The sequence below is a fragment of the Copadichromis virginalis genome, linkage group LG14, assembly GCF_057382275.1.
Source record: "Copadichromis virginalis isolate Kocher_CV1m ecotype Utaka linkage group LG14, C_Virginalis_male_GT1.1, whole genome shotgun sequence".
In the NCBI taxonomy this organism is placed as follows: Eukaryota; Metazoa; Chordata; class Actinopteri; order Cichliformes; family Cichlidae; genus Copadichromis; species Copadichromis virginalis.
In genome coordinates, this window is record NC_140631.1 from 12,966,875 (window position 1) to 12,991,509 (window position 24,635).

Consider the following 24,635-nt stretch of genomic DNA (forward strand, 5'->3'; position numbering starts at 1 on the left):
TGGAGAATTCTGAAGCGAAAAATTGAGCATCACTCGCCATCCAGCATCCAGGCTCTAAAAGAGGTTATTCTGGAAGAATGGAAAAAGATAGATGTTGCAATATGTCACAACTTGTTCATTCCATGCCTAGAAGATTTGGTGCAGTCCTTAAAAAAACAAAACGGTGGTCATACAAAATACTAGATGTAGTAAAACTGAAGATTTTGTGATCTAAGTTATATTATTAACCTTAATTTCATGTTATGGAGTTAAACAAGTGTTCAATAAAACTCAGCCTTGTGAAATTTTTGGAAATTGTTTGTTTGTTTATTGAGCTACTGATTAAATTCATACTTTTTGAAGGGGGTGTACTCATTTATGCTGGGTACTGTATACAAAAATTTTAGAGACAAATGTGAAACCATCTGATCCCAAACTATCAAGGTGTTGCAAAGGCACAAAGTCCAGACATGAACCTTATTGAAATGGTGTGGCAGGATCTAAAGAGAACTGGGTACAAACAAATGCCTGCAAACCTCAATCAGCCGACGAAACACTATGAAGAAGACCGGACCAAATTTCCTCCGCAGAGATGAAGTTATACAGATAAAAATTTAAGTTATTGGGACGAAAGATCATTACACACTCTGCACTTCCTGATTGCTTGAATCCATCAAATTGTGAACAAGAATGGACAAACACAAAAACTTACAGATAACAAGATGACAGAGTTCATTGTTTAATTCCATATATCTTTATTATCTGTTATTTCCCATATATTTATTTGTATATATATATTTATATATATATATATATCTTTATTCTATACAGTTGTAGTCTCAATAGTCTTTTATTGACATACAAGGATCGCAGATAAGCTTGAGAGGTACGAGAGAGCGAGGCAAGAGGGAGTTTAATTTCTTCATAAGATGTTTTGGCATTTAACAAGACAACAGGAGCACGTCACAGACACCCACCCACACGCACACACACATTTGTAGCACAGGACACATACACACCACTGCATGCACACATAAAGGGGCTGAACACCTCTAACCCGTACAACATACTACCTGAGGTGTACACACACACGTGCGCACACACATACACACGCGCACACATTCGCACGTCAACGGGAGAATGAGGAGGAGACAGGCATTCACAGGATTACATTAATACCAGACTGACTAGTAAATACACATGTACATGTACAGTACTCGCCATATTTTTAACTCCTGCTCCTACATACACACAGATACTCTCTGGAGCATGCATGCACGCACACACACACAGGCACACAGATTTTTTGGTAGAAAGTAAATGGCAGTAACGCTGACTTTCAGACTGTGATACTGGTGATGGTATTAGCTCTGATCCATATTTGGCTTCTCTTACTGACAGTTGCGCAGTATGACGGCAGAGCGCAGAGCGTGAGTGTAATTAAACAAAGACCATCGGCACTGAGTCTGGTAATGTGTGGTGAAAGATGCAACGACAGTACTGCTACATTGTAAAATAAACTTGTGTTATATTGCAGTTACAAGAATGAATACAAGTGGTTACTTTCCACTGGTTATTATAACAGTCTCTCTTTTACATGACCACACACAGTCACAAATGTACACATCCATACCACTACCAGACAGTGTTTCACAGTGTAGGAACCTCATTGCAGATCTGTCCTTCCGCCAAGATGCCACCAAATAAACACAGGCTGACAGTTAACACATCAAAACCACGACAATATTGAAACGGCTTTAGAAACAAGAACAGAACAGATATCATATATTTGGCTTCAGTAACAGATGTAAAAGATACCTGAATTTTGCTACATATTAGAATGCATAACTTAACAGCATTAAATAAAAATAAAACCATTAACAGTCAGAGCAGAGTGGACTGTAATTATTTATCTGGCCTTCGCTGACTGAGTTCATTGTACAGTATCTCCTGTTTGGGTTCATGTTTTACTGTCTACATCAAAGAAATTGTGTCATACTTATCACTTATTATATAAAATTACTGTTAGAGCTGGGTGACCTGAAGAAAAACCTGGTCACTGAGTGACTCTGGTGACCCCTTTTAGGTGGGACAGAAATGAGAAGGTGACCACAGAGATTCTGCAAAACTGAGAAGAAAAAACAAAAAACCGCACAAGGATCCGATCTGAACCAAGCTAGACATATCAACTAACGCCTGGCTTCATCTAACTCCGTTCAAATTTCTACATCTTGGTTGGAACGAGTGTAGGAGATGCACGAAAAGAGGCAAAGACGGTGAAAGGTAGCCCCCTTGTCCTGTAGTTTTGCAGTATGTCCAGAAGAGGGCACTCCAGGTAGGTAGAGTTGCACCTTTCTTTTGGTCAGGGTTTGGTCAGACTGCATTTGTGACAATAAAATCTCTGTGGCTGTCCCCACTGGGCACTGGAGTGATGCTTTTTAACAGACGCTGTGGATAAAGAGTAAAAAAGAGACAGAGAAGAAAAAAGACATATATGACATAGTGACATATAGAGTAAACAGAGCAGTTTTAGTAGTGACAATGGTATCATTATTAGTTACCCTGCCAAAAAAAACATCAAGAAGTATCTATTGGTAAAATATACACTGCTTGAATTAAGATCTTAAAAAGAGCATATTTGTCATATTGTTTTGTTCTGAAACAATGTAGAAGAACACAAAACACCTTCGATTACTGATAAAACACAGCCACCTGTTTTGTCACGTTTCACTTACACGCTCGCCATCTCCGTTCACATGTACACAAAAACATGACTTGTGATTGTCGATCTGTGTCGGTGTCATTGTGCGCTCTGGCAGCAGAGTCAATACAGGGCGACAGGCACAGAAGGTCTGTCTAGCGGCCTCTTTGATGTCCTCCTCCCTTCTGTCAACCCCTCACACAGGGTTTAACAAGATTTTAATATCAGTGATGACGATAACGATGCAGACTTTTGCATTCGCTCTGCATTCACAATGCATAATGTGCATTACAAGGTGTTATGCAAAACACCTGGTATGTGTCTGGTGAACACAATTTGATGACTGATTTGTTTTTTGATGCTGCAGCGCTGCTGACGGACGGCGTCCGGTCACCTTTCAGTTACAGCAACGTGACAGGCTACACATCCGCTGCAGGGTGTGTGTGTGCGCGCGTGTTTGGTCGCCTATTCTATTTGCTTTTTTTCTTGCTAATCTCTGGCCCGGGCCTCCACCTTGTTCCTTTGATCTCCAGTCATGTGTTCACAGGAGAGAGTAAAACCTGGCAGCGCATGGAAAAGAAAAGGGCCAGAAGCAATCCTTTGTTGTTCCAGAAATATCAGTTGGTCAGGAGAGGAGACGGGATAGATGGAGAAAAACAGAGTTAGGAGAGAATTCAGAAATTCTGCACCTGTTTGAATGTGCCCTTAGCATTGAGCAGGTAGTAGACCATGTAGGCGGGCACACAGATGAATGACGACACCCCGATGCAGTAGCCCAGGACAGTGGTCCATGGTGGGTATTGGTACTCAAACAACCTGACCTCTGGAGGGAAGGCCAAGAAGCTGATGATGATGAACTGAGAAAGGGAACAAATCAGAGATCAGACATAATAAAAGAATGAAATATAAAAGGTAAATCTGACCACCGGGCATGTCAGCTAAAAAGCAAATGACAGCTGCTAAAACTATTTTACCTGCAAGGGCTTACTCTTCAAACTGCTAATTCCAGCAACTAATACAACTTAGTGTAAGTGTGCAAATGCTGTGCATGACACTGACCAGCAGAAAGCAGGGGCAGATGGCCACCCAGCAGACCCTCCAGAAACAACCCGGGTAAAAACCAAGCATGACCTGCACGTCATTACAGAAACGGTTGGTGCCTGCAGAACGCACACAGACACACGAAACACCTCAGAGCCAAATATCAACAGCGAACATTTGTCTCATTTCTTCTATGTGAACTGACAAGGCAGCTGTGCCACAAATGACGCTCAGAACTATACTTTACACTGTATTTTTATCACTTATTCACACTGCGATTCTCATTAAAGTCACAAATTTCCACCATCGCCACAAAAATCACCACTCACCGTAGAACCAGGACACCGCAATGACTTCCAGCAGCACCACAGTGATGACTGCAGGGCCCGTAGCGTACTCCTCAAACAGCTTCACTACGTACGCTCCTCCCTGAGACACGGCACGGACGAACAGGAGGAGAGTTATTTCGGAAACATTTTCTATGAATGACTTATGCAACTTGTGAAACAGTGTTCGTCTGCCAAGCCTAAGACAATGAGTGTTTAATTGAGCAGAAATCTGTGGTGGTCACTGTCTTACTTTAATGAGGGCTGGAGATACATGGATTACTGAGGCTGCTCTAATCTGATTTTCAGCAGATTGGTAACTGCGACACAATACGCTGCATAAAAACAGAGCAGCAAAATTCAAGTGTGAGCAAGTTTTTATAATCTTATGATATATACTGAGTGAATTTGGGAAATTATGGAGACTGAATAATGAAATCTTTTGTTGGTAACTTGCATTCTCTTTTGACAGTAATGTGATTATTCCCAAATATACTTACATATGTAAGTGTAGAGAGAGCTCCAAGGTAACACACACACACGAGGCCAAAGACGAACCACTCTCGTCTCTTAACCAGCAAATGAGGGAACTCATCTAGCATAGCTGTGATTACTCCTTCCAAGCCTGCAAACTGGGGTCAAAAAGAAAAACATCAAGATGAGGAAAATAAGGTCAGGTGTGTTTATTTGACCATGTTTTCAATACCTTTGTAAAGCACATTCTGACGGGTTTTATCTTAAAAAGCACTATATAAATAAACTTACTTACTAAGATGGGGCAGAAGGAAAAGAAAGTTAGGGCAGCTATATGTCATGTATGTGAAAATTTCACATCTGTGAATGTGCTGTTTGTCTCATCTTGCAAATGCTGCAAAGATACACAGCTTTGCTTCTGGACTTGGTGTTGAACTGCTCCAACTCGAGGTCATGTACACCGACATATTTTGCAGTAATATCCTCAGTCATAAAATCAAACAGCATAGCATCCCCGTTGAAGGTTCTACAGTGATTATCAGCTCGTGATAAGAGCTTACGGATCTCTCCACCTGGCTGCCTCCGAGCAGATAAACAAAGGTTTATGGAGACGAGACCATCACACAATAGTGATATGAAACTCCTATCACTTTGTTTTCACTGAATGTTATTCAAAATTGAACACAGAGGACAAATAATGCCCAGTGCGTTGAAGGAGAAATGAGCACAACTGTGAAATCACAGTCAAAGAAAAAGAGGCATTCCCTTTTATAAGAAGACAAATATGAAACATCCCCAAGAACTGGGAGTTAGGCAACAAGTGAATATTTTAGATTAAATAGTAAATGGCCTGTATTTGTATAGCGCTTTAATAGTCCCTAAAGACCTCAAAGCGCTTTACACAACCAGTCATCCACCCATCCAATCACACACTGGTGATGGTAAGCTACATTGTAGCCACAGCCACCCTGGGGCGCACTGACAGAGGCAGAGCTGCCGGACACTGGCGCCACCGGGCCCTCTGACCACCATGAGTAAGCAAACGGGTGAAGTGTCTTGCCCAAGAACACAATGACCGAGACTGTCCAAGCCGGGGCTCGAACCGGCAACTTTCCGATTATAAGGTGACCTCCCAACTCTTGAGCCACGATCGCCCCTAAATGCGAGGAGCAAACCTTAAAGAATGTTGACTGACTTTAATACTAAAATGAGTCATCGGAAAACTAACCGTGCTATCCAGACCCAACATGATGATCATGAGGAAGAAGATGATGGCAAAGAAGGTGGCAGCAGGCATGTTTGCTATGGCTTCTGCATAAATGATGAACAACAGACTGGGACCTAGAGAAAAAAAGTGAGACCTGGTATTTATATGCCATCCAAACTTCCACCAACAAACATCGGAGATTCAGTCGTTTATTCTGAATAAATTTCCAACAACTTCAGTTTGGAGAAAGAACTTCTTGCAGTGTGTTGGTGCGGGGCCCGACCTGCATCCTTTGCCACAGCGTCCACATTCTGTTGCCTCATCTCAGCCATGTAGCCCAGCACAGTAAAGATGACAAAGCCAGACAGAAAGCTCGTCAGACAGTTAACCGAGCTGGTGACCAACGCATCTCTGATAGAGGAAACAAGTGTTTAGCAGAAAGATGACAAAGTTAAAGCGCCTACGCAAAGGATTTAACCTTCTGGTAATTTCATCAATAAAGATATGTCAATATTCATGGTGACATATGTTAAATAAAGGATTTGAGAGATGAAACATTTCTGCTGAACTTCAGTAAACACAGAGTAGCATTTTGACATTAAGCAAACAGATGTCACTGATTTATGAACTCATTAACAAAAGTTTTTACTTGTAGCAGTTGTTATGAAACGGGTTGTAGCTGGCAAAGGCAAGGAGCACACCAAATCCTGGACCCAGAGAGAAGAAGATCTGAGCTGCTGCATCAATCCAGACCTTTGAGAGAGTGAGAGGTAAAGTGATGACAAATAATGATGGGAGTGAAGGACACGCGTTTAGAAATGATTGAGGAATAAGAGAAAGAGGGCAGGATCTGAGCTCGCTACATATGTTGATGATGGACCTTGTCACACTGAACCAACAGACTCACAGTAGTGGAAAGCAGCTTCTCCCAGTCAGGTTTGAGATAGAAGACGACACCCCTCCAGGCCCCGGGCAGGGTGGCCCCACGGATGAGCAAGATCAGGAGGACCAAATAGGGAAAGGTAGCAGTCACCCAAACTACCTAATACAGAAAGCAAAGAACCTTTTTTACTCTAATTTTAATAAACCTTTATATGCTTAAAAAAGTGTTTCTGTGGTCCACTCTGCGTTCACTGACTATGTTACTGTACAATAGATAGCATTAGACAGCATTAGACACACTGCTGACAGCAGCGGACGAGTGAGCTACAGCTGACAGCAGCTAGCGGGCCAGCTGCTGCTGCCCAGGATCCCCGGGGTTTGACTCGCTAGATCGCTAGTGACCGCTGGTTGCCGCTAGGGCCTGCACCTTCAGGCAATATTCAGTGTCCTGTCGATCGGATCTGATGCTATGCTCTTTGGGCAGCTGTCACCCTTCCTGGCCATTGCAGGGGCTTTGCACCTGGCCCTGTTTTGCCCTAGAATGAAGTCCTGGAGGACATGCTAGCAGCAAACTAAACCGCTTAGACTCATGACTAGTGGTTATAGGCTGTGTGACATCTGCACTGGAGATGATTATTATCTGGTTTTCAACCTAACCCTGGGCTTCTGGCTGTATGTGAAACACCAGCAGATTAGACACCAGCATAGAGTGCTTCCTAAGATGGATATGTTCAGAATCTGGGCCCCTTCAACTGGTGCTGATATAATGTTGTTTCTGTGACTTGGCTATCCAAAGCTATACTGGATAAAGACGTAGCAGTTGACCGTTCCAGAAAAGGCACCTAAGCAATTAAAATCTTGACCTTAACTATTAATCTGTTCTATCACTCCATGATAGTTGTTGGCTGCTATCGGCTTCCATCTGCTTACCCCAGCACGTAACCTTCTCTGGTTCAACTTTTATCTGAATTGAATTTAAATGAAATCATTCTGGTAGGTGATTTTAATTGGGGCTGGCTTTCTTCTGTTTCTGTTTATTTTAAGGCACACTGCTTGTTTTTAAGTCTAATTCCATTTATTCAAAGCCCCATGCACCTTAATTCCAAATCCCCAGATAAATCTTCTCTTATAGACCCTTTATTTATACAATGTGCCACAGAAGTTTTCCACATTGGCAGTTTTTGCCAAGGACCTGAGTGATCACTGCATAGTTGGTGCTGGGAGAAACACCAAAAGCAAGCTTTTCTTCACGATTTATTCAGTTTTAACTGGGGTCGTATTACAATGACTGACATTGGAAATTTAGCTTGGAAATATTTCCAAGAGAGTTTTATCTATTTTGTGGACAAACATGCCCCTTTTGCCAGGTCAGGCCCTGGTTCAATTCGGAACTGGCTGGCCTCCTACATGAGAGAAAGCAGGCCTGGGCAGCTGCGAGAAAATCCGGATCCGATGATGATTGGCTATGTTTTTGTCAGCTGCGTAATCAGTTTACTGCCTCCATCAGGAAGCGTACTTTCTGACTTTAACCACTGACAGTATAAACGACCCTAGGAGGTTTTGGCAAACTATAAAGTCTCTCCCTGCCAGCTCTCATTCCTCAGAGCTACCTCTTCACTTAATTATTGACTTCATTCCTGTGTCAGACAAAACTGAAATGCTCAATTTTTTAAACAAACACTTTGTTGCTTCTTGTTCTTTGTTTAGCACAGTATCTGATGGTAAACCTCCTGCATACAACTTTGCTAGCAGATCGGTTACTAACACTCTTTTCTTTACACCTTTCATGGTAGAAAAGGTATGTAAGGCTTTGAAGAGCCGCGGCACAAAAAATTGGCCGGTCCTGACAGTCTTTGTCCCTTCTTCTTGCGCGTGGCAGCAAATATCATAGCTGAGCCAAGAACTACTGTGCAGCTCTTTTTATTGATCTATCAAAGGCTTTCGACACTGTTGACCATGGTATTTTAGGTCAGAGATTACTGGAAATAAGCCTTTCAGTCCGAGCATTTGACTGGTTCTCCAATTATCTTTTGGACCGTAAGCAGTGTGTGCAGCTCAATCTTCCAGTTTTTTTAAATGTCACTAATGGAGTGCCGCAGGGTTCTGTCCGGGGGCCTATATTATTTACTATTTATGTCAACCGTGTTGCACAGAATCTAGATGCATCTGTTCGTTTTTATGCAGATGATACAATTATTTATCGCTGTGCTCGTACCATTGACATGGTTTTCAAACAATTACATCTAGCTTTTGATAGTATTCAGTCTCAGCTGGGTCAGCTCAGACTTAGTCATGTTGTTCTCAAACAGAAAGAGGGTGCCGGCAGTACTTCATTCTCTATCTGCTCAAGCCATTTCTATTGAAACTGTGGCCTCATACAAATACCTAGCTAGTGTGATTGATGAAAATCTTTTCTTCAAGCCACACATTGACCATCTATTAAAGAAACTGAGGTTCTTTTTCAGAAACAGATCATGTTTCTCTTTCATGGCAAGGAAAAGGCTTGTTGCTGCCACTTTTTTACCCTTCCTGGATTATGGTGGCATAATTTATATGAATGCCTCTGCTCACTCTTCATCTTTTGGATTCTGTCTATCATGGAGCACTAAGATTTATGACTGATTGTAAACCTTTAAAACACCACTGTACTGGTCCTCATTGGTCTTACGCAAGGATGTTCACTGGTATCATTTTATCTATGAATCTATTTCTAGTTTACTGCCCTATCAGAGTACATGTTACGTAAACAGTTTAGACTGGGGTCTCCGGACATCACATTCACCGTTCCATCAGTTCGTACAGAGCTTGCGAAGAAGGCATTCTCCTTTTCTGTCCCGTCTTCATGCAATACATTGCAGAAGGATTTGAAGTTCTCTCAATTGATTTCACTTTCAGATTTCAAACTTGTTTTTAATATGACTGTGCACATTAGACATATTTAGCTTCTTTTTTAAAATATTATTGTTGCAATTTTAACATGTTTGTCTGGAGCAGGTCTCTCTTGTAAATGAGACACTGGGTCTTAATGGGACTACCTGTATAAGTAAAGGTTAAATAAAAAATAAAAATGTAGGATTTACAGTATAAATCTATTTCTACCAGTCTGTTTTACTCCTTTATCTGAACATAAGGGCACGAACTTTATGTCTAAAAATGGTCTTATATTGCCTTAGCTAGGTTCTGATATTCATTCCTTTCTAATCAACTTTTCCACACTCGATGATGAATATAATGAGGGTAAAGAGAGGACAGGATAACTGCTGTTTTTTTTCCTCTGTCCATATGTCTCCATCTATCAATCCATCCATCTGCTCTAACTGACACCCCCCATCAGCCATGCAGGCACCCCTTCAGCTACCTTTCCAGACGTCTTGACTCCTTTCCAGATGCTGAAGTAAACAATGGTGAAGATGAAGAGCAGACATAAAGCCAGTTGCCAGCTGATAGAGCCCAACTCGTGCAGACCTGGGGAGAGATGGACCTGCAACACCTGCCGGCTGGAAGGAGAAAACAAGAAAGGGCGTTTGTGTTGAAAGTTGAGGTTGAATGAAATGCAAAGAGGAGAGACAAGGAAGACATTTTATGCAGATGAATCGACACGAGAGGACAGGAGCTAAAAAGTAACTGAGTAGAGGTGAAGAAGTGTAGGAAGTGGAAGAGGAGGAGAGCAAGCAGGAAGGGAAGGGCATATTATGCAGAAGTAATGGATAAAAGACAAAAACAATATGGGATTGGAGACAAGGGAATGTTGGAACATTAAGGAAAGCAGAGGAAAAGGAAAGAGCACGGAAAGAAGGAAATGTGATATGAGCGGACCAGCGAGAAAAGAAAGAAAACCATCAGTACGTAAGACAAGACTATTACTATTCAAAAGGGTTTAGACAAACTTTATCGCAACTTTCTTAAAAGCTAAAAAAAGAAGAAGTCAGAAACAAACTGTAAGGTCAGTGTGTGGGCACAGGTTAAGCACCAGGAGCTCAAATGAAAAAACTGAGACATGAATTGTGCTAAAAAAACAGGAAATTCTGGCGCCAGACTGAGTTGTGGAATCTGTTACTTTTAAACCTGCGTTAGGAAAAGTCAACTCTGCGTCAACCCTGAATCTGTCTCAGCAGTCGGACGCTGTGCTGATAAGACTGAGCCCGTTGACTGCACAGACCCAGAACAGTCAAGAATAACAGGGACATTGTTTTTCAAAAGACCCTGACTTAATCGCTGCAAAAACAGCACATTAAAACCTGGTTAACTCTTGGAGGACTTATATTTTATTACTGGCTAATACCAAGCATTACTTTTCTCTGATACTTTATATTTTTCCATAATCCAGTACTTAAAAAACTCTCTCACCTGCTCCTAAAGGAGCGGTTCATACTTCTGTATTACTTATGCACTCATAAAGAATCTCCAATCAGTCATTCGTACTCCGAAATACTAATGAAGTCTCCCTGCACTGTTTTCACCACCAGTAAGGGAAGTGGGTTTTTAGGGGATGATGGTGGGGAATCTGTCCCACACACCAGAACCAACCCTGGAATTGAAGTCATCCTCCCTTTCTTCACCTGACGTCTCCCTCCTGCGTAGAGCTCCCCCTATGCCACTACATCTGACTTACATGCACTTACGTATAGAACTCCTCGGCAGGGGACGTAGAGGTGTTGGACCAGGACACGTTGTGGTCTGAGGACATGTAGCGGTTACAGTTGGCTGTATTCCAGGGGTTGGTGCAGGTGGACCAAGGCAAAGTGGGCCGGAAAGATGACAGTAGGTAGTACAAGGCCCAGGCCATGATGGTGTTGTAGTAGAAGGCTACGTAGAGGGCTATGATACAGATGGCAAAGCCTATCCCTGGGTGAGTTGAAGCAAATAAATACATAAGTAACACCAGATCACTCACTGCTTACATCACTCACAGACATCAGTGGGTTATTTTTTCAAGCTAATTCAGGTTCCCTTTGGGTGAGTGTGTGACATTTCCAAACAACGACAGTTTACATACTATCAAATTTCTGAGCATCTGGCATTTGGCATTAAAATGTGACAATTTCCATAACAGAGAGTCAGAACATCTCACTAGAGGTACAGGAAACTAGGGATGCTCTTCAAGGGTGGGGGGGCAGGGAGGTTAAATGAGCTGTCTCTTGGACTTGGATGATTTGAAACTCCTTCTTCGTCTTTTTTTTTTGTTTTCCTACCTCTAACTTTTCTGTCCCTCTAAAGTTATCTTCTTCCACGTTTCGTCCAAGCTGTTGCTTTTGACTTTCTCCCTATAATCGGTTCTCTCTCTGTACACCCCTCGCTGTTACCTTTGAAGATGGGACAGATGTGTTTCCAGATGGAGATGCAGCCACTGCGATGAAACTGACCGAGCGCTAGCTCCATGTAAAACAGAGGCACCCCTCCGAACACTGCCATCAACAGGTAGGGCAGCAAAAAGGCACCTGGACAGAGACGTTGGAGAAATTTGGGAGGGAGAATAAATGCGTGACAATGAACACATGTTGTGGGAAAACAGTAAGAAGCCAACTACACTCAAGAGAAACTGAGCTCTTTCACACACCATTTATGAACACTGTAAAAATCCTAACAGGTGCCAAAGCTTATTATTTATATAGCTCAATCTATTCAAAAACAACACTGCTGTATTTATTATGCTTTCTGGAGTTATTTTTGCTAAAATCCTATCATAAAGGATCTCGACGTTGATGTTGGCTTTGTTCTAAAATATGAAAGTAATAAAATTAAAGGCCTAACACAGATGAGCAGAAGAACATCAGGACGGCAGCCAGATCTCCGACTCTTCGGCTTTTGCGGGGTGTTTGATAACACATCGCTCTTTCCTTCTTGCTATCTGATTGTAAACTTATTTCCATGTGCACGTGTTGCATTTGTGTGTGTGGACGGGACGGTGCTTGTGCCTCTTTGTGAGATGAAAGCAAAGATAAGGGCTGATTGAGCAGCTGCCTGCGAGACAGGTTATTAAGCAAGGAGAAAGACACTGAAAAAAACACAATTAATACTGTTGCCTCTATCAAGTGTGTCCCGAGTCTTCATCTCTGCCTCGCTCTGTGAGGCACACACACTCACACACAGAACACAGGAAATTGCAAAGGCTTTATTATTGCAAATTCAATAAAAAGAGGTTGTGTTTGCCGCCAGGATCGGCTAGAGAAAGAGCAGGGCAGACACAAGCGTGGACTTTGTGAAGACATACCTTTTTGTACCTCCGATTGCGCAAGAAATAAGCTACATCAAAGCATTTATCCATACACAACTTTGTTAATTGGGGCACTCCTTGTAAGCTATTAAAGCATTTATTGGGAAGTACCACAAATCATCCTAATCTAACTCAGTCTTTAATAACGGCAAAGCTCGAGAGCAGTCGACCGACTTCAGCTGTCACATATAAAACACATAATGTGAATTACAGAATACACAGCAGTGAGTATGAAAGAGCCTTTTCTTCTGTCTAATCCTTCAAATCCTGTTTGCTTTAGCTTGGGATCTGACGTGTCATCTCTCTCTCCATTCCACCACACTTTATGTCTCATTCTTCCCCCTTCGACACGTTTCTCCCCTCCAAACATGTTTTGCTTCCTCACCTCCTCCGTTTTGGTAGCAGATGTATGGGAAGCGCCAGACATTTCCCAGGTCCACGGCGTAGCCAATCACAGACAGAAGGAAGTCCATCTTCTTGCTCCAGGTTTCTCTGGGCCTGTCCAAGCTTGTTTGCTGGACCATCAGAGTCCTTAGGCCTCCCAGAGGTGCTGAGGATCCAGTACCGCCTCCGGGTCCTGAGGCTGTACCCGCAGCGCAAGCTGCAGTTCCTGGGCTCTCCCTGGGGCTCTGAGGGGTGGATGTTGTGAAGCCATTGGACACCTGCTGGCCAGAGCCAGATGTCATGCTCTTGGGACCTCTGTCTGCAAGCCCATCAGCAAGCATAAGTCTGCCATTTTCACGCTGTGTCCCATCATCTTCTCCCCCCATGTCCTCTCTCTCCTTGTCCCTCTCTCCCTCATTCTCCCCTTTGTCCATTGTCAGCATGCTCGTCATCATCATATCTTTTGTCTCCATTGGATTGTGTTGATATTCGTGTTGGCAAGGTAGTTAGGGGTGGAGAGAGGTTCTCAGTGACAATGAAGGGAATGTGGTGCTGCTCTCTGATATGGTGCCCATTAGTGGAAAAGAAGCATTAGGAGAGGGGTGTAGTGAGAGTTTGGGACAAGACTGGGGAAGACTGTCCTTCTCATGCAGGTAAAGGAGATAAGGAACGGGAAATGAAAGCTAAAAGAAGAGAAAGGGGCCAGATTGAGGGGGTGTGTATGTGGGGAGAGGACTGAAATGTGTAAGGGTCTGTTGAGCAAGAGGGAATAAGAGCGGGCTGCAGGACAGACAGAGGAGGGTATACGAGAGGAGAGAGATGTGTTTGAACAGGATGTGGCTAGCAGAAAAGTTACAAGAATCTTGGATCTATTCCACAAACAGCTCGTCCTCTGAGGCCCACAGTGATGGTGCAAACTGCAACACACAGAGGGGAAACACACGGGTAAATCACAGGATAAGAGCTGATCTTTTTTTAATTACTTTGCAGTAAACCTAAATAAAAACAGAGCAGTCCTCAGGGCAGTTTGCTTTTTCTGGATGAGACAATAAAAATGAAAATGGCTGTAAAAAAAAAACCCCCAAAACAAAACAGGACAGAGTCTTGTTTTACATGATAATGAATAAGAGGATAAATCCTAGGAACAGAGGAAACTGAGGGGTTTCTGCTGCGACATGTCGATTCACTTACCGGAGCCTTCTACTTCTGTTTCTCATTTTACGCTATCAGTTGCATAACGTGTTTTGATGCTTATCTGACCAAAGTAAACTGGGAAGAAATTAGAGAATCTAAATACCAGCGCCAGCAGCACATTTGAAGGCAGAAAATGCACACAAAAAAAGGGGGAAGAAAAAAAAGAAAAACAAAAGAGCATCTGTGGACATGCGCTAGAAAAGATGCTCTCTAATTTTCATAGCAACAACAAACACTGGGCAAAGCTCAACAGGTTGTTCTTTGGTTGCTGTGGCGCTGAAATATGTTTAGCAGTTTTACAAGAAAATAAAGGTTAAGCTGAAAAACAAGACTTGCGCAGCATGAGAACCAACTTTTTATCTTTTTTCGAATGCAAATTCTATTTTTTTTTAATTTACTCATGCAAAACAGAACTCAGGCAAATAAAACTAAACATGTAATTCAATCTCAAGGCGCAAACAGTTCTATGAATTCATCATAAACCACATCATAAAGCTCACATTTCCTAAAGCTGTTTTTTTTGTTCTTTTTTTTGTTTTGCAATAGAAATTAAATTCCGATTCGAATAATCCAAGATGCTTTCACATGAGCGATGGGTCAAACTATGACATCTGTTCAAAAGTGGATTCGTTTGTTTATAGTGTTAGCCCAATTAGTAATGAACTGTAAAATGTGGGAAGACACAATTTACATGGAATGCCATTACCTTAATGAACAACGAGTGTCCAGCAGTTGTACACGGCACGACATTCATTCCTCACCGACATCTGACTACCACACAACAAAGGACGCCGTCAACTACATGGACTCGAGCACAAAAAGAAACAATGGATCGCTTCCTCTCCACTCAAACTTTTTTCTTCTCCTCTTGCAAACCACACTTTTAATTTCTAGCGAAAAAGCCCCAAATTTTTTCATCACAATAACTTCCATGTGAATCCTCACCAGTGTTAAAGAAGTACTGCGTGTTGCTCGATTTTAAAAAACGCGATGGAAAATCTGTTTTTGACCTACCATGACATCAAAGACGTGAGAATAAAATGAGACAAAAAAAATAAAAAATTCTCCTCAGCTACACTTACCTCATAAAGACAACAAAATGTATCAGCTGTCACACAATCTCACAATAAGTGAAGGAAAACAATGGGAAAGGTCTCAATATAATGCTATTGTCTGGACTCTATGTGCAGACAAACTTCATCACCAGGGAATCCCCCCCCCCCAAAAAAAAAACAAATAATAATGAAAAATACATGAAGACCCATTGTTAAAGACAAATCAACACTACAGACTGATACAGTGGTGCAAACTTTAAATTCACTGATCTCAACAGGAAATTATTTAATCTCTTGCCGTCATTTTTAATAAAGAAAGAGACGGTAAGATGACAACATCAAGATTTCAGCAACGATAGACTGAAAGAATACGAGATGTGAGAAAAATACTAATGAGACATTATAAAACAACCCAAATTAAAACCAAAAACACTCTCTGCAGCAATCTTACTAACTTTTGAAGTAAAAGCACTACAAATCAAACCAAAAATCTAAAGTTGTAGGTTGTACTCAACCCGCATGCATACGTTACCTTTAGAGACAACAGAAGAGGTCAAGAAGAACATGTGGCGCTTGAATCGTATGTGAAGAGCGGCAGCAAGAACTTCTACCCAAAACTTAAAGAATCCCGTGGAATGGCAAAAACTTGCTAGAGAAACAGCGTGCCCTAGCACATCAGGACACCGCGTTTGCCCATTGAGCTCTCAAACCTCTCTCATTTTTCTCTCTCTCTTTCTCTCTCCCTCCCTTGTTGTCCCTCTCTCTCACTCACTCCACAACCAACCACACTTCCACACACACACACACACACACTTCCACACATGCCTGGTTCAGAGAAGCACAGCCGTGCAGATGTATGCACAGATGGATACATGGATGCATGCAATTAGACAGAAGATAATAAAGAATCATTAGGCGAGCACAGACCTGCACATCACAGTATCAAGTTTTTGCTTTGATACACTGATAGTACAAACAGAAATGATGAACTGGAGCACAGATCCAACATGGTATGGTCATGGCAGAACTGTCATTAAAGCACAAACACAGCCACACTGTGCAGACAGGGGAAGTCCTACCCTCGAGTAGTTCTTCTGGCATTGTGGGGCTCTGTGTCAGGGTACGTCTTACTTGCAAACACACACACACACACACACACACACACACACACACACACACACACACACACACACCCCACCACCACCAACATACTACACTGGTAAAGCACTGCTGTGCTGCAGTGCTTTTACTCCCCCTCTTTCCACTTTTACTTTTAGATTTTGTCAATCTAAAATGTCTTCTAGTTTTTTACTAAAGTTTCTAACGTGCACCTGCTCTGCAGAAATGCAGTCTTTGCTGCTCTGACCCCGGTTGCATACATACAGGTTTTCCAACCAATTTGACTGCACAGTTGATCTCATATACATTTTACAAGATACTGTCTTTCCGTCGAATGCTATATTTGATTTATTCACAAGCTGACTTCTGTGTGTTTAAAGTGCATTAGCAATCTTTGGAATTAAAAGCTTCACTTAAACACTGCTTGCTGCTCCGAGTCTCTGAGCAGCTGAATCATCTTGCTTACTGTACTTGGTGCAAGGCTGTGGTAGTCCAACTGTGTTCTCTGTACCTATACTCCCCCAGGTTGTTGCTGCAACTTAAGCATTTTTGTTTACTTGAGCAACAGTTCAAAAGTATTAAATACTCTCATTAAAGCTGCTTTACATATCAAGTTAGGTTGTGAGAAACAGAAACTAGCAGACCCCATAACAACCGGTGTTCAGTAACACATCTTATATATAAAATAAAAAAATATTGGCTCTGCAATACTTTTATGTCAACATGTAAGTGCATTTCCAGCCTGCCTGGGTGGTGTGTGGGTGGACGGGGGCACATAAATCTGAGGGCTTATAAGATGATTAAGTAAAGAATAAAAAAAAACAAAGTTATGTTATCGTCAGAAATAATGAATATTTTAGTTTGTTGTTTCTCTGTTATTTGAATGAAACCATCTGAGAACTTATTTATCTTTAACAAATTTTTAAATATGCTTTTATTTTTGATATTAAATAAAATAAAAGTTGGGATTGTAAGAAATGCATTAAAAGTCCCATCTTGGTTAAACATTACCACCACTGTCATGTTCACACGCAGTGCAGACAGACACAAGCACAAGCATGCACAAACACTTTCTCACGCACACCCATGCTGTATAAACCATATCTGCACTCACACAGCTGAGGTTGAGCAATATGTGTTATTTAAGTGTTAAATAAATAATTATATGATAAAGCAAAGTCTCCACTCCTGGTGAACCATATGTAAGTTAATAAGTAGGTTTTGTTTTTTGATTTTTTCCCCAAGAATCCCAAAGAGGGTCTCAGAGTATCTCTTACTCTAAAACAACTCAAAGCTTTTGGGCTCTGTGCCAGCTTCTAACAGCCTATAGTCTGGACCTTAGACGACAGGAATGTTTGAGTAAAAATAATGTGCAGTATGCTTTGGCAACTCTCAGGGGGTTTCCTGAATAATTTTGGACTCTAGACTGTAGAACACAGTCAACACTATTAGCCAACCTTCCAGCTTTTAATCTGAACGGAACATACCTGACAGAAATGAACAATCAGATTGGACCCAACAGCCAGTTTTTCTGACTAACTTAATTTATTAGAAATGAATAGCTAGGTAAAGACAAAATTACCTTTGACTATATTTTTGCACTGTGGACTAGTGCCACTATCTGGCTCACATCAGATTGTGCTGGAGCCCATCCCAGCTATCATAGGACAAAAGGCAGAAAGCAGCCCGGACAGGTCACCAGTCTATCACAGACAGACAACCATCCACATATGGCCAATTCAGAGTCACCAATCAACCTAATGTGCATGTCTTTGGACTGTGAAGAGAACCCACACAGCAACAGGCAGATAAAGCAGGCAGGAGATTTGAACTTAGGACCAATGTGCTACTCACTGATTTGTGAGAAGCCAATACCCTGCTGTATATCAACCTAGCTTAAATATTGATGTATATTATCCATCTGTCAGTTATAGTGCATATTTTAAGCATTATCTCTTCGTAGTATATTTGGCACAATAAAAGATCTTCCAAAATAATCTAAGTTGAGAGACACGGGTTAAAATAAATATTATATTTAGGACAGTTATTCGTAACATTTGTCTTGCATCAACCCAGAAACCCACTGAACACGTGGTGTCACAGTTTTGCAGATTTGACATGAAGGCAAATAAAACACAATCTGATAGCTGTACATAATGAAAATAACATAGCACAGCTCAGTATTAATATGCATAACAAAGCCTGTTACTTCCTGACAGAAGATGTTGCAGTAATAAAGGGTAAAAGTAGACGATAGCACAGAAAGAAAGGGGGGAAATTATACTTTCGATTTGGTGTTTACTTAACCAAAAAGAATAGTTTAAGTTTGTAAAAATAAAAAAGATAAGACAAAAAGATGAGAAAGAAAATGTCAGAGAAACTTATTATTTGGGCTTTGAAGAAATTTGCTTTTTCAACATTATTTTTCCATTGAATAAGAGACAAAAACACTAAAAAATAATTCATGAATCTTAATGAAGTCCTTTTGTTTGTACCGTTTTATGTTTTTTTTAAGCTCTGTGAGAGTAGCCATAGTTTCTCATAGGTTCCTGACATCACACCAACTTCAGTCCTGGCTAACTGAAAAATAAACAGTGCAGGCAGGAATGGGAGGCAAAAACCTTCAGTGCTGCACAAACAATTTAACTAGAATGTGGGACCTTTTGTAATCATACTCCCAGGAGAAAAACAGGTTTTTTATTTTCCAGATTGATGTGCGACCTGATAAGCAGATGTGCAAACACAAATTAAGTGGCTTTGCTTCCTTTAAGGTTTCAGTGTTTATAGGGGTGACTGGGCTTTGCTTTCATTTTTGTTGTACTTCTTCTTCTTATTACAAAACAAAGAAACCAGTTTAATTCACAACCCCCTGGCTTGATTTGTCTGCTTTTTGGCTGCATCAACACATTTTCTATCCTGGTCTGAACCTCTGACCTCCTCTGTGTTTGAGTTTAATTTGGAAATCGCAATCCAAGTCATCCAATAAAGTAACAAGTGGTAATCTAGGAGCCGAGAGATTACGCGTTAAGCAGAATACGTCAGACACAAGCACAAAGAACACTGGTACAGCGAGTGAGAAATTTGGATTTAGCCCTTCAGTGACACCTCTTCAAATATAAAAACGGACAGAACTGCAGCTTTTTCAACAGCAGACACATTTTCATAAGAAAATCATAACCTTATTATTGTGCTCTCTCTTGAAATCACAGAGTGATTATACATATATGTGCTTTTAACTTAATACTCCTAACCCTCCTCATAAGCTCTAATACAAGTTTCAAAACACAGAAATGTAGTCGGACTGCTCAACCTAAATTTTGGCCAATAACAGTCCATCTACATACTTGTTGCTGTGCTACGATGAAAACGAAGTGCTTGCTGACAATACGATCAGGTCAAGACATCAACTATACTTTTAGTCAGCTGTGCCAAAAGCATCAATTAATACAGCAATTTAATGACATTGATACGTCAGTGGAAACAATGTCTTACAGTGACACACAGAGGCTTTCAAATGCTATGACCCATGTCTAAACTTTAAATGTGTAAGGGTTTTTTGTGTGTTTTAAAGAACTGTGTTTAAAGAATGAATGAAGTAAGATAATAAATAATAATATCATGTTTATAAGACAAAGATAAATGTTGCCACTAGGAAACAAAGGCTCTATTGACTACTAGACGACCAACACTTCCTGCCAAATAAACACTTTGCCAGCACAGCTTAGGAGCTTGACCTCTTACTTCGACCTCAAGTGGTGACATAAGCTCCCCTTGGTTAAGCGGCACAGCCATTAAAACAAAAGGCAGTCCTACAGGTGTCCAAGGACAGATTACCAGCTAGGTAATAACAGCAAATTCTGCTACAAGCATTATGAAGTTATACTATTAAAATAAACACGAAAATACAGTCTGAAACAGTCTGGGGCATAAATGCTAGCAATGGAACTAAAAGAGACAAAAAATATATTCTCATTATTTTCTGGTTTATGATGGTGAAATATATATATTTGTACAATGGGTTAAATAAATGAAGTTCAGTTCATAATAAGACTCTCCTTAGAAATGTCCTGGTGACATTGAACACAGCATCTTTGAGATGTTGCAGATATTTTCCAGGAAGGCTGAAAAAAAACGACCGCCTCATTATTTATTTGGTTAGCGATTATTAGGCTAAAGGCTATCCACCCTAGATATTCTTTACTGCTATGAAAGGATGTTGAAACCCAGCAATCTGCAAGCAGCACTTATTCCTATTTCCCTTGAAACCACAACAGTGAGATTCAACTAAAACTTGGCAGAGTTATAATCTGTGGGCAGTTGATGTTTGTGTTAATTATTTTCTCAAAACTGAGCAGCTTAATGTCCTCGAGGGAGCAGCGAGAGCTGACCTGTTGAACAACGCCACACATTACCATCGGAGAGGTTACAGCCACATCATTCTTTATTCTGTATTACAAAACACCTGCCACGAAGATTGAGAGCATAAAATAGAGAAGAATGCAAGAGGTGCTAAAAATCATCGAGAAGCTTTGATTTGGCGTGCATCGCACTTTTCGTTGAAATATGAACCCATTACTGATAATTACTTCCATATTCATTACTCCAAAAACTGAAAGTTTGTCACAAATCTGGCAGCTTCGAAAAGTACAAATCCACATAAAAGAGATTAATAACAGAGATGAGGATGAACCCTTGATATCAGAGGCCCCAAAAGGAAATTAAACTACTCCCATCCAACGCTTACATAAAAATACAAAAAACACCTCATCTCCTAAATCCCTCCTGGTGTTGCTGAACAGTTACACACATGCACCAGGCCTATGTAAAGATCTCACACACTCGCTGGATATGAATTTACAGCTGAGGACTGATTACAGTAAATCGCATATGATGAACCTGCTGGTGAGGAGTCCAGGCAGAGTAGTCTTACCTTGATATTGTTAGCAGGACAGCGCGCGTTGCCCGTGGAGCATCCGGTCATCTGGACCCCCAAGACGTCGCCGCCGACCAACGCCGTCTAAACCCAATCACACAAATCACACATGCCTGGGCTTACAGCGGGCCGCGTTCTGCTCCACCTGGATTTAAGACACAAACACTCGAGCATGCAAATGTCCGCTCACACCCAAACACACACGCTGAGATTTAGAAAAGGATACTTGACCCTAATCCAGCACTCCTTGGTGCATATTTATAAGGGTCAAAGAGGAATGAGAGAGGAGCACGTGTACATTAATTATGCTGCATATGTAAAAAGAAAAAAAAAGCAACATGATGAAACACCAACATTATGAAGTGAGTGTGAGAGAGAGATTTTTTTAATGTCCCAGGCTGTCTGTGCCCTGGTCTAACTAACCCATTTATGGCCACCTGCAACCTATCCTGCCAAATGGACCAGTGCCAGGTACAGTAGTACAGTCAGTCTACATGGCCTTTATTGTGTGTGACAGACATGAAATGAAAGAGATAAAAGGAGGCATCCTGAGCAGAGAGGGAAAACAGTCACAGACATGTTGATATTAAATTATAATCACTGTGTCCTCGTTCCTTCTGCCTCACCAACTCTCACACACACAAACTCTCCTTCTTGTTAAAGGCCGGTGTTGAACGTCATTCCAATCAGCATCAGCTGAAGTTCTAGGTTAATCCTCACGGCATGCAAACCACACACAGGCGTGCAAACACGCACACTGTTGAAGAAATGCGAGGCAGTAATGAGACCGGTTGTGCGATGACCATTCCTGTATGGTTCAGCGATGGGCTAATTCTTCCTGTCAGACACAAACGGCTGTATGTGGAAACTATCATAAGACTAATTTTGATGTCAGGACTTTTAAGCCTGGCTGCACAGGTTCATAAGTTCACAGGCTTGCTTTGTAACACACCGTACGAGAAGAAAACTTTCGAGAGAGGCAAAAGGTTGCAAAAGAGGAAAGCACTGACATCAAATGGCCATTAACCTCAACAGCGCAAAAACAGAAAGTTAAAAAAAATCCTTAGATTACTTGTTTAGAGGTAGGCTCTTAGCTCATGTCTTTACAAAGAAACCTAGAAGACACTGTAGAAAATGTAGAGCAAACAAAAAGAGAAATGTCCTGACATGAACTACAGCTTTTAGGATAAAAGCAGCTCCTCACTTCACTTCACACAAACTCGCTGGTTTATTTAATTCATTCCATTTATCATATACTGTTTATGGTAAATTGACTGGTACTAATATAGTTAAAGCTTTTCTGCTTAACCATTTAAGTACATGTCTTATAGTACTTACTGGTACGTCTGAAGGACTGGTTTTATGTACATACCAGTCCATTTAACACTAATAGTAAGTGGAATACACCACTCTGTATTGAAAGTACTCGGGCAGGTCCATTTACCATTAATAGTAAATATTCTGATGCTTATATAAAAAGAGTTTTTCTACAAAAACTATACAAATACCAGTCTTATAGTACTTGTATGCACTCTGACTGCCATTACACACTGGGGTGTTTTTCCTGGAGTCATTGTCAGACCCTACACTGGTGCAAAGGACTAGCCTGCCATTTTTTCACTTTGATTTTCAGGGTGTCTTTGAATTCAGCTCTCTGTAGGGCGATAATTTTCATTTCCAATAAATGATGAGACATGCTCTCATGCCTAAAACATTACCCAGTTGATATCAGTATAGATAACCAGCATGATTTCTTTCCCACATTCAGACTCTGTGTTCCTTTCACTTTTTTGAGCAGTGTGTCTAAGTAATCGTGCATTTACTGTTAAAGGTAAATGGACTGGTACTTAGAGTTGGAGCGTTTCTTCTCTGAGCATTCAAAGGATGTTGTAGCCTATCACGCACTCTCATACCAGCATTTTTTCTCTATATCTAAGCGCTTGAGCAAACATATCCGATGCTGCTTCTGGGCTTCACTATTTTGCCCAAGGATACTTCAACACGCTGGAGTAGGGAATAGATCCACCACTGAGACACACAGGTGTGTTACTTATCAACAAGCTATGACGTCAGAGATATCTACAGTGCGTTTCCTGCTAATAAAATCCACCCAACTCGACAACAGTAACACTTTCGCTGTAATACATGAAAGGAGGAAATAACTAACACTGAGTTCAAAAGTTGAAAGCAATGGCCAAGTTTGCAAACGAACCCTCTTGTGACCCCTCTGAAATACTCAGCTGGTTTATGTGTCGCAACAATAAACAACAGTTTTAGCGCTTAATTTACTGCGGTCATTTGACTAGTTCACACAAGAACAATAACAGCTAGCTCGTTAGCATAGGTGTGACAATATAAGCTATAAGATAATAAAAAAAAATCCGCCTTTGGATGATAACCCACTATTATAAACGCAAAGTCTACATTGAAAATTACACAAACCTTAATTTGTCTTCATAAAACTGTTGTGCTGAGTGTTGAAATCTTTTACTATCAATATCTCCCATCAAAAGCTACAGTACTCTTCTCCAGGAGATAAAACAAGTTACCTGTTGAACCTTGAAGCCTGCTGATTCGTGATAGGCTGTTTGATGTCCCGACGCCCAGATTAACCAATGAAAAATGCTTCACTTTAAAACAAAATAAAAAAAAACAAAACACTTTGATACAAGGGGGTCTATTTACTGTCACACTTAACCACTTCTTCTTTCTCACGAAAAATCAGTTCTGCATTCAAATACCTCTGCATAGGGTACTGCAATAATGTAATGTAGGCCCGCTGCATGTATAAATGTGTCGTAGGCCAGAAAATGTCATTGGAAATGTAATCCAGACACTGACTGATAGAAAATAATGATTTCTAATGCCAGTTCTGTCTTCCCAGCTTCAGTTCTGTGAAACACAGAGACGAATCGCTATAATAATAATTACTCTGCCCTCCCCTCGTGAACATATTGTGAAACCAGGAGATTTACCAGCTAAGATTTACACACCTCTCTAAATTAAACCCAGATAAAATGCCATTCCTCTGAGGGGTGGTTTCTAGGGAAAAATGTGCTGGGCCATTCGCTGACTGTTATAAACAGGCAGCGGTTAAATCCTACATGATATATCTAGCTCCTGTAG

The 24,635-nt window shown here is 41.1% G+C and overlaps 1 protein-coding gene across 2 annotated transcripts; it reads right to left on the reverse strand.

Moving 5' to 3' along the window:
* Positions 1-919: 919 nt before the first annotated feature.
* Positions 920-21,645, reverse strand: slc6a4a (solute carrier family 6 member 4a). 2 transcript variants are annotated; one of them, XM_085479361.1, is made up of 14 exons: positions 21,507-21,645; positions 13,210-14,125; positions 11,914-12,048; positions 11,233-11,455; positions 9,969-10,107; positions 6,636-6,770; positions 6,378-6,481; positions 6,012-6,139; positions 5,750-5,862; positions 4,548-4,679; positions 4,051-4,150; positions 3,740-3,840; positions 3,370-3,537; positions 920-2,427 (listed from the first exon to the last, which is right to left on the reverse strand). In XM_085479361.1, exons 2-14 carry the CDS (start codon positions 13,679-13,681, stop codon positions 2,353-2,355), a joined length of 2,025 nt encoding a protein of 674 aa, XP_085335487.1. In that variant the 5' UTR covers positions 13,682-14,125; positions 21,507-21,645; the 3' UTR covers positions 920-2,352. The 2 variants fall into 2 exon arrangements, with proteins under 2 accessions (XP_085335487.1, XP_085335486.1); XM_085479360.1 differs by lacking the exon at positions 21,507-21,645 and adding an exon at positions 15,990-16,176.
* Positions 21,646-24,635: the final 2,990 nt, after the last annotated feature.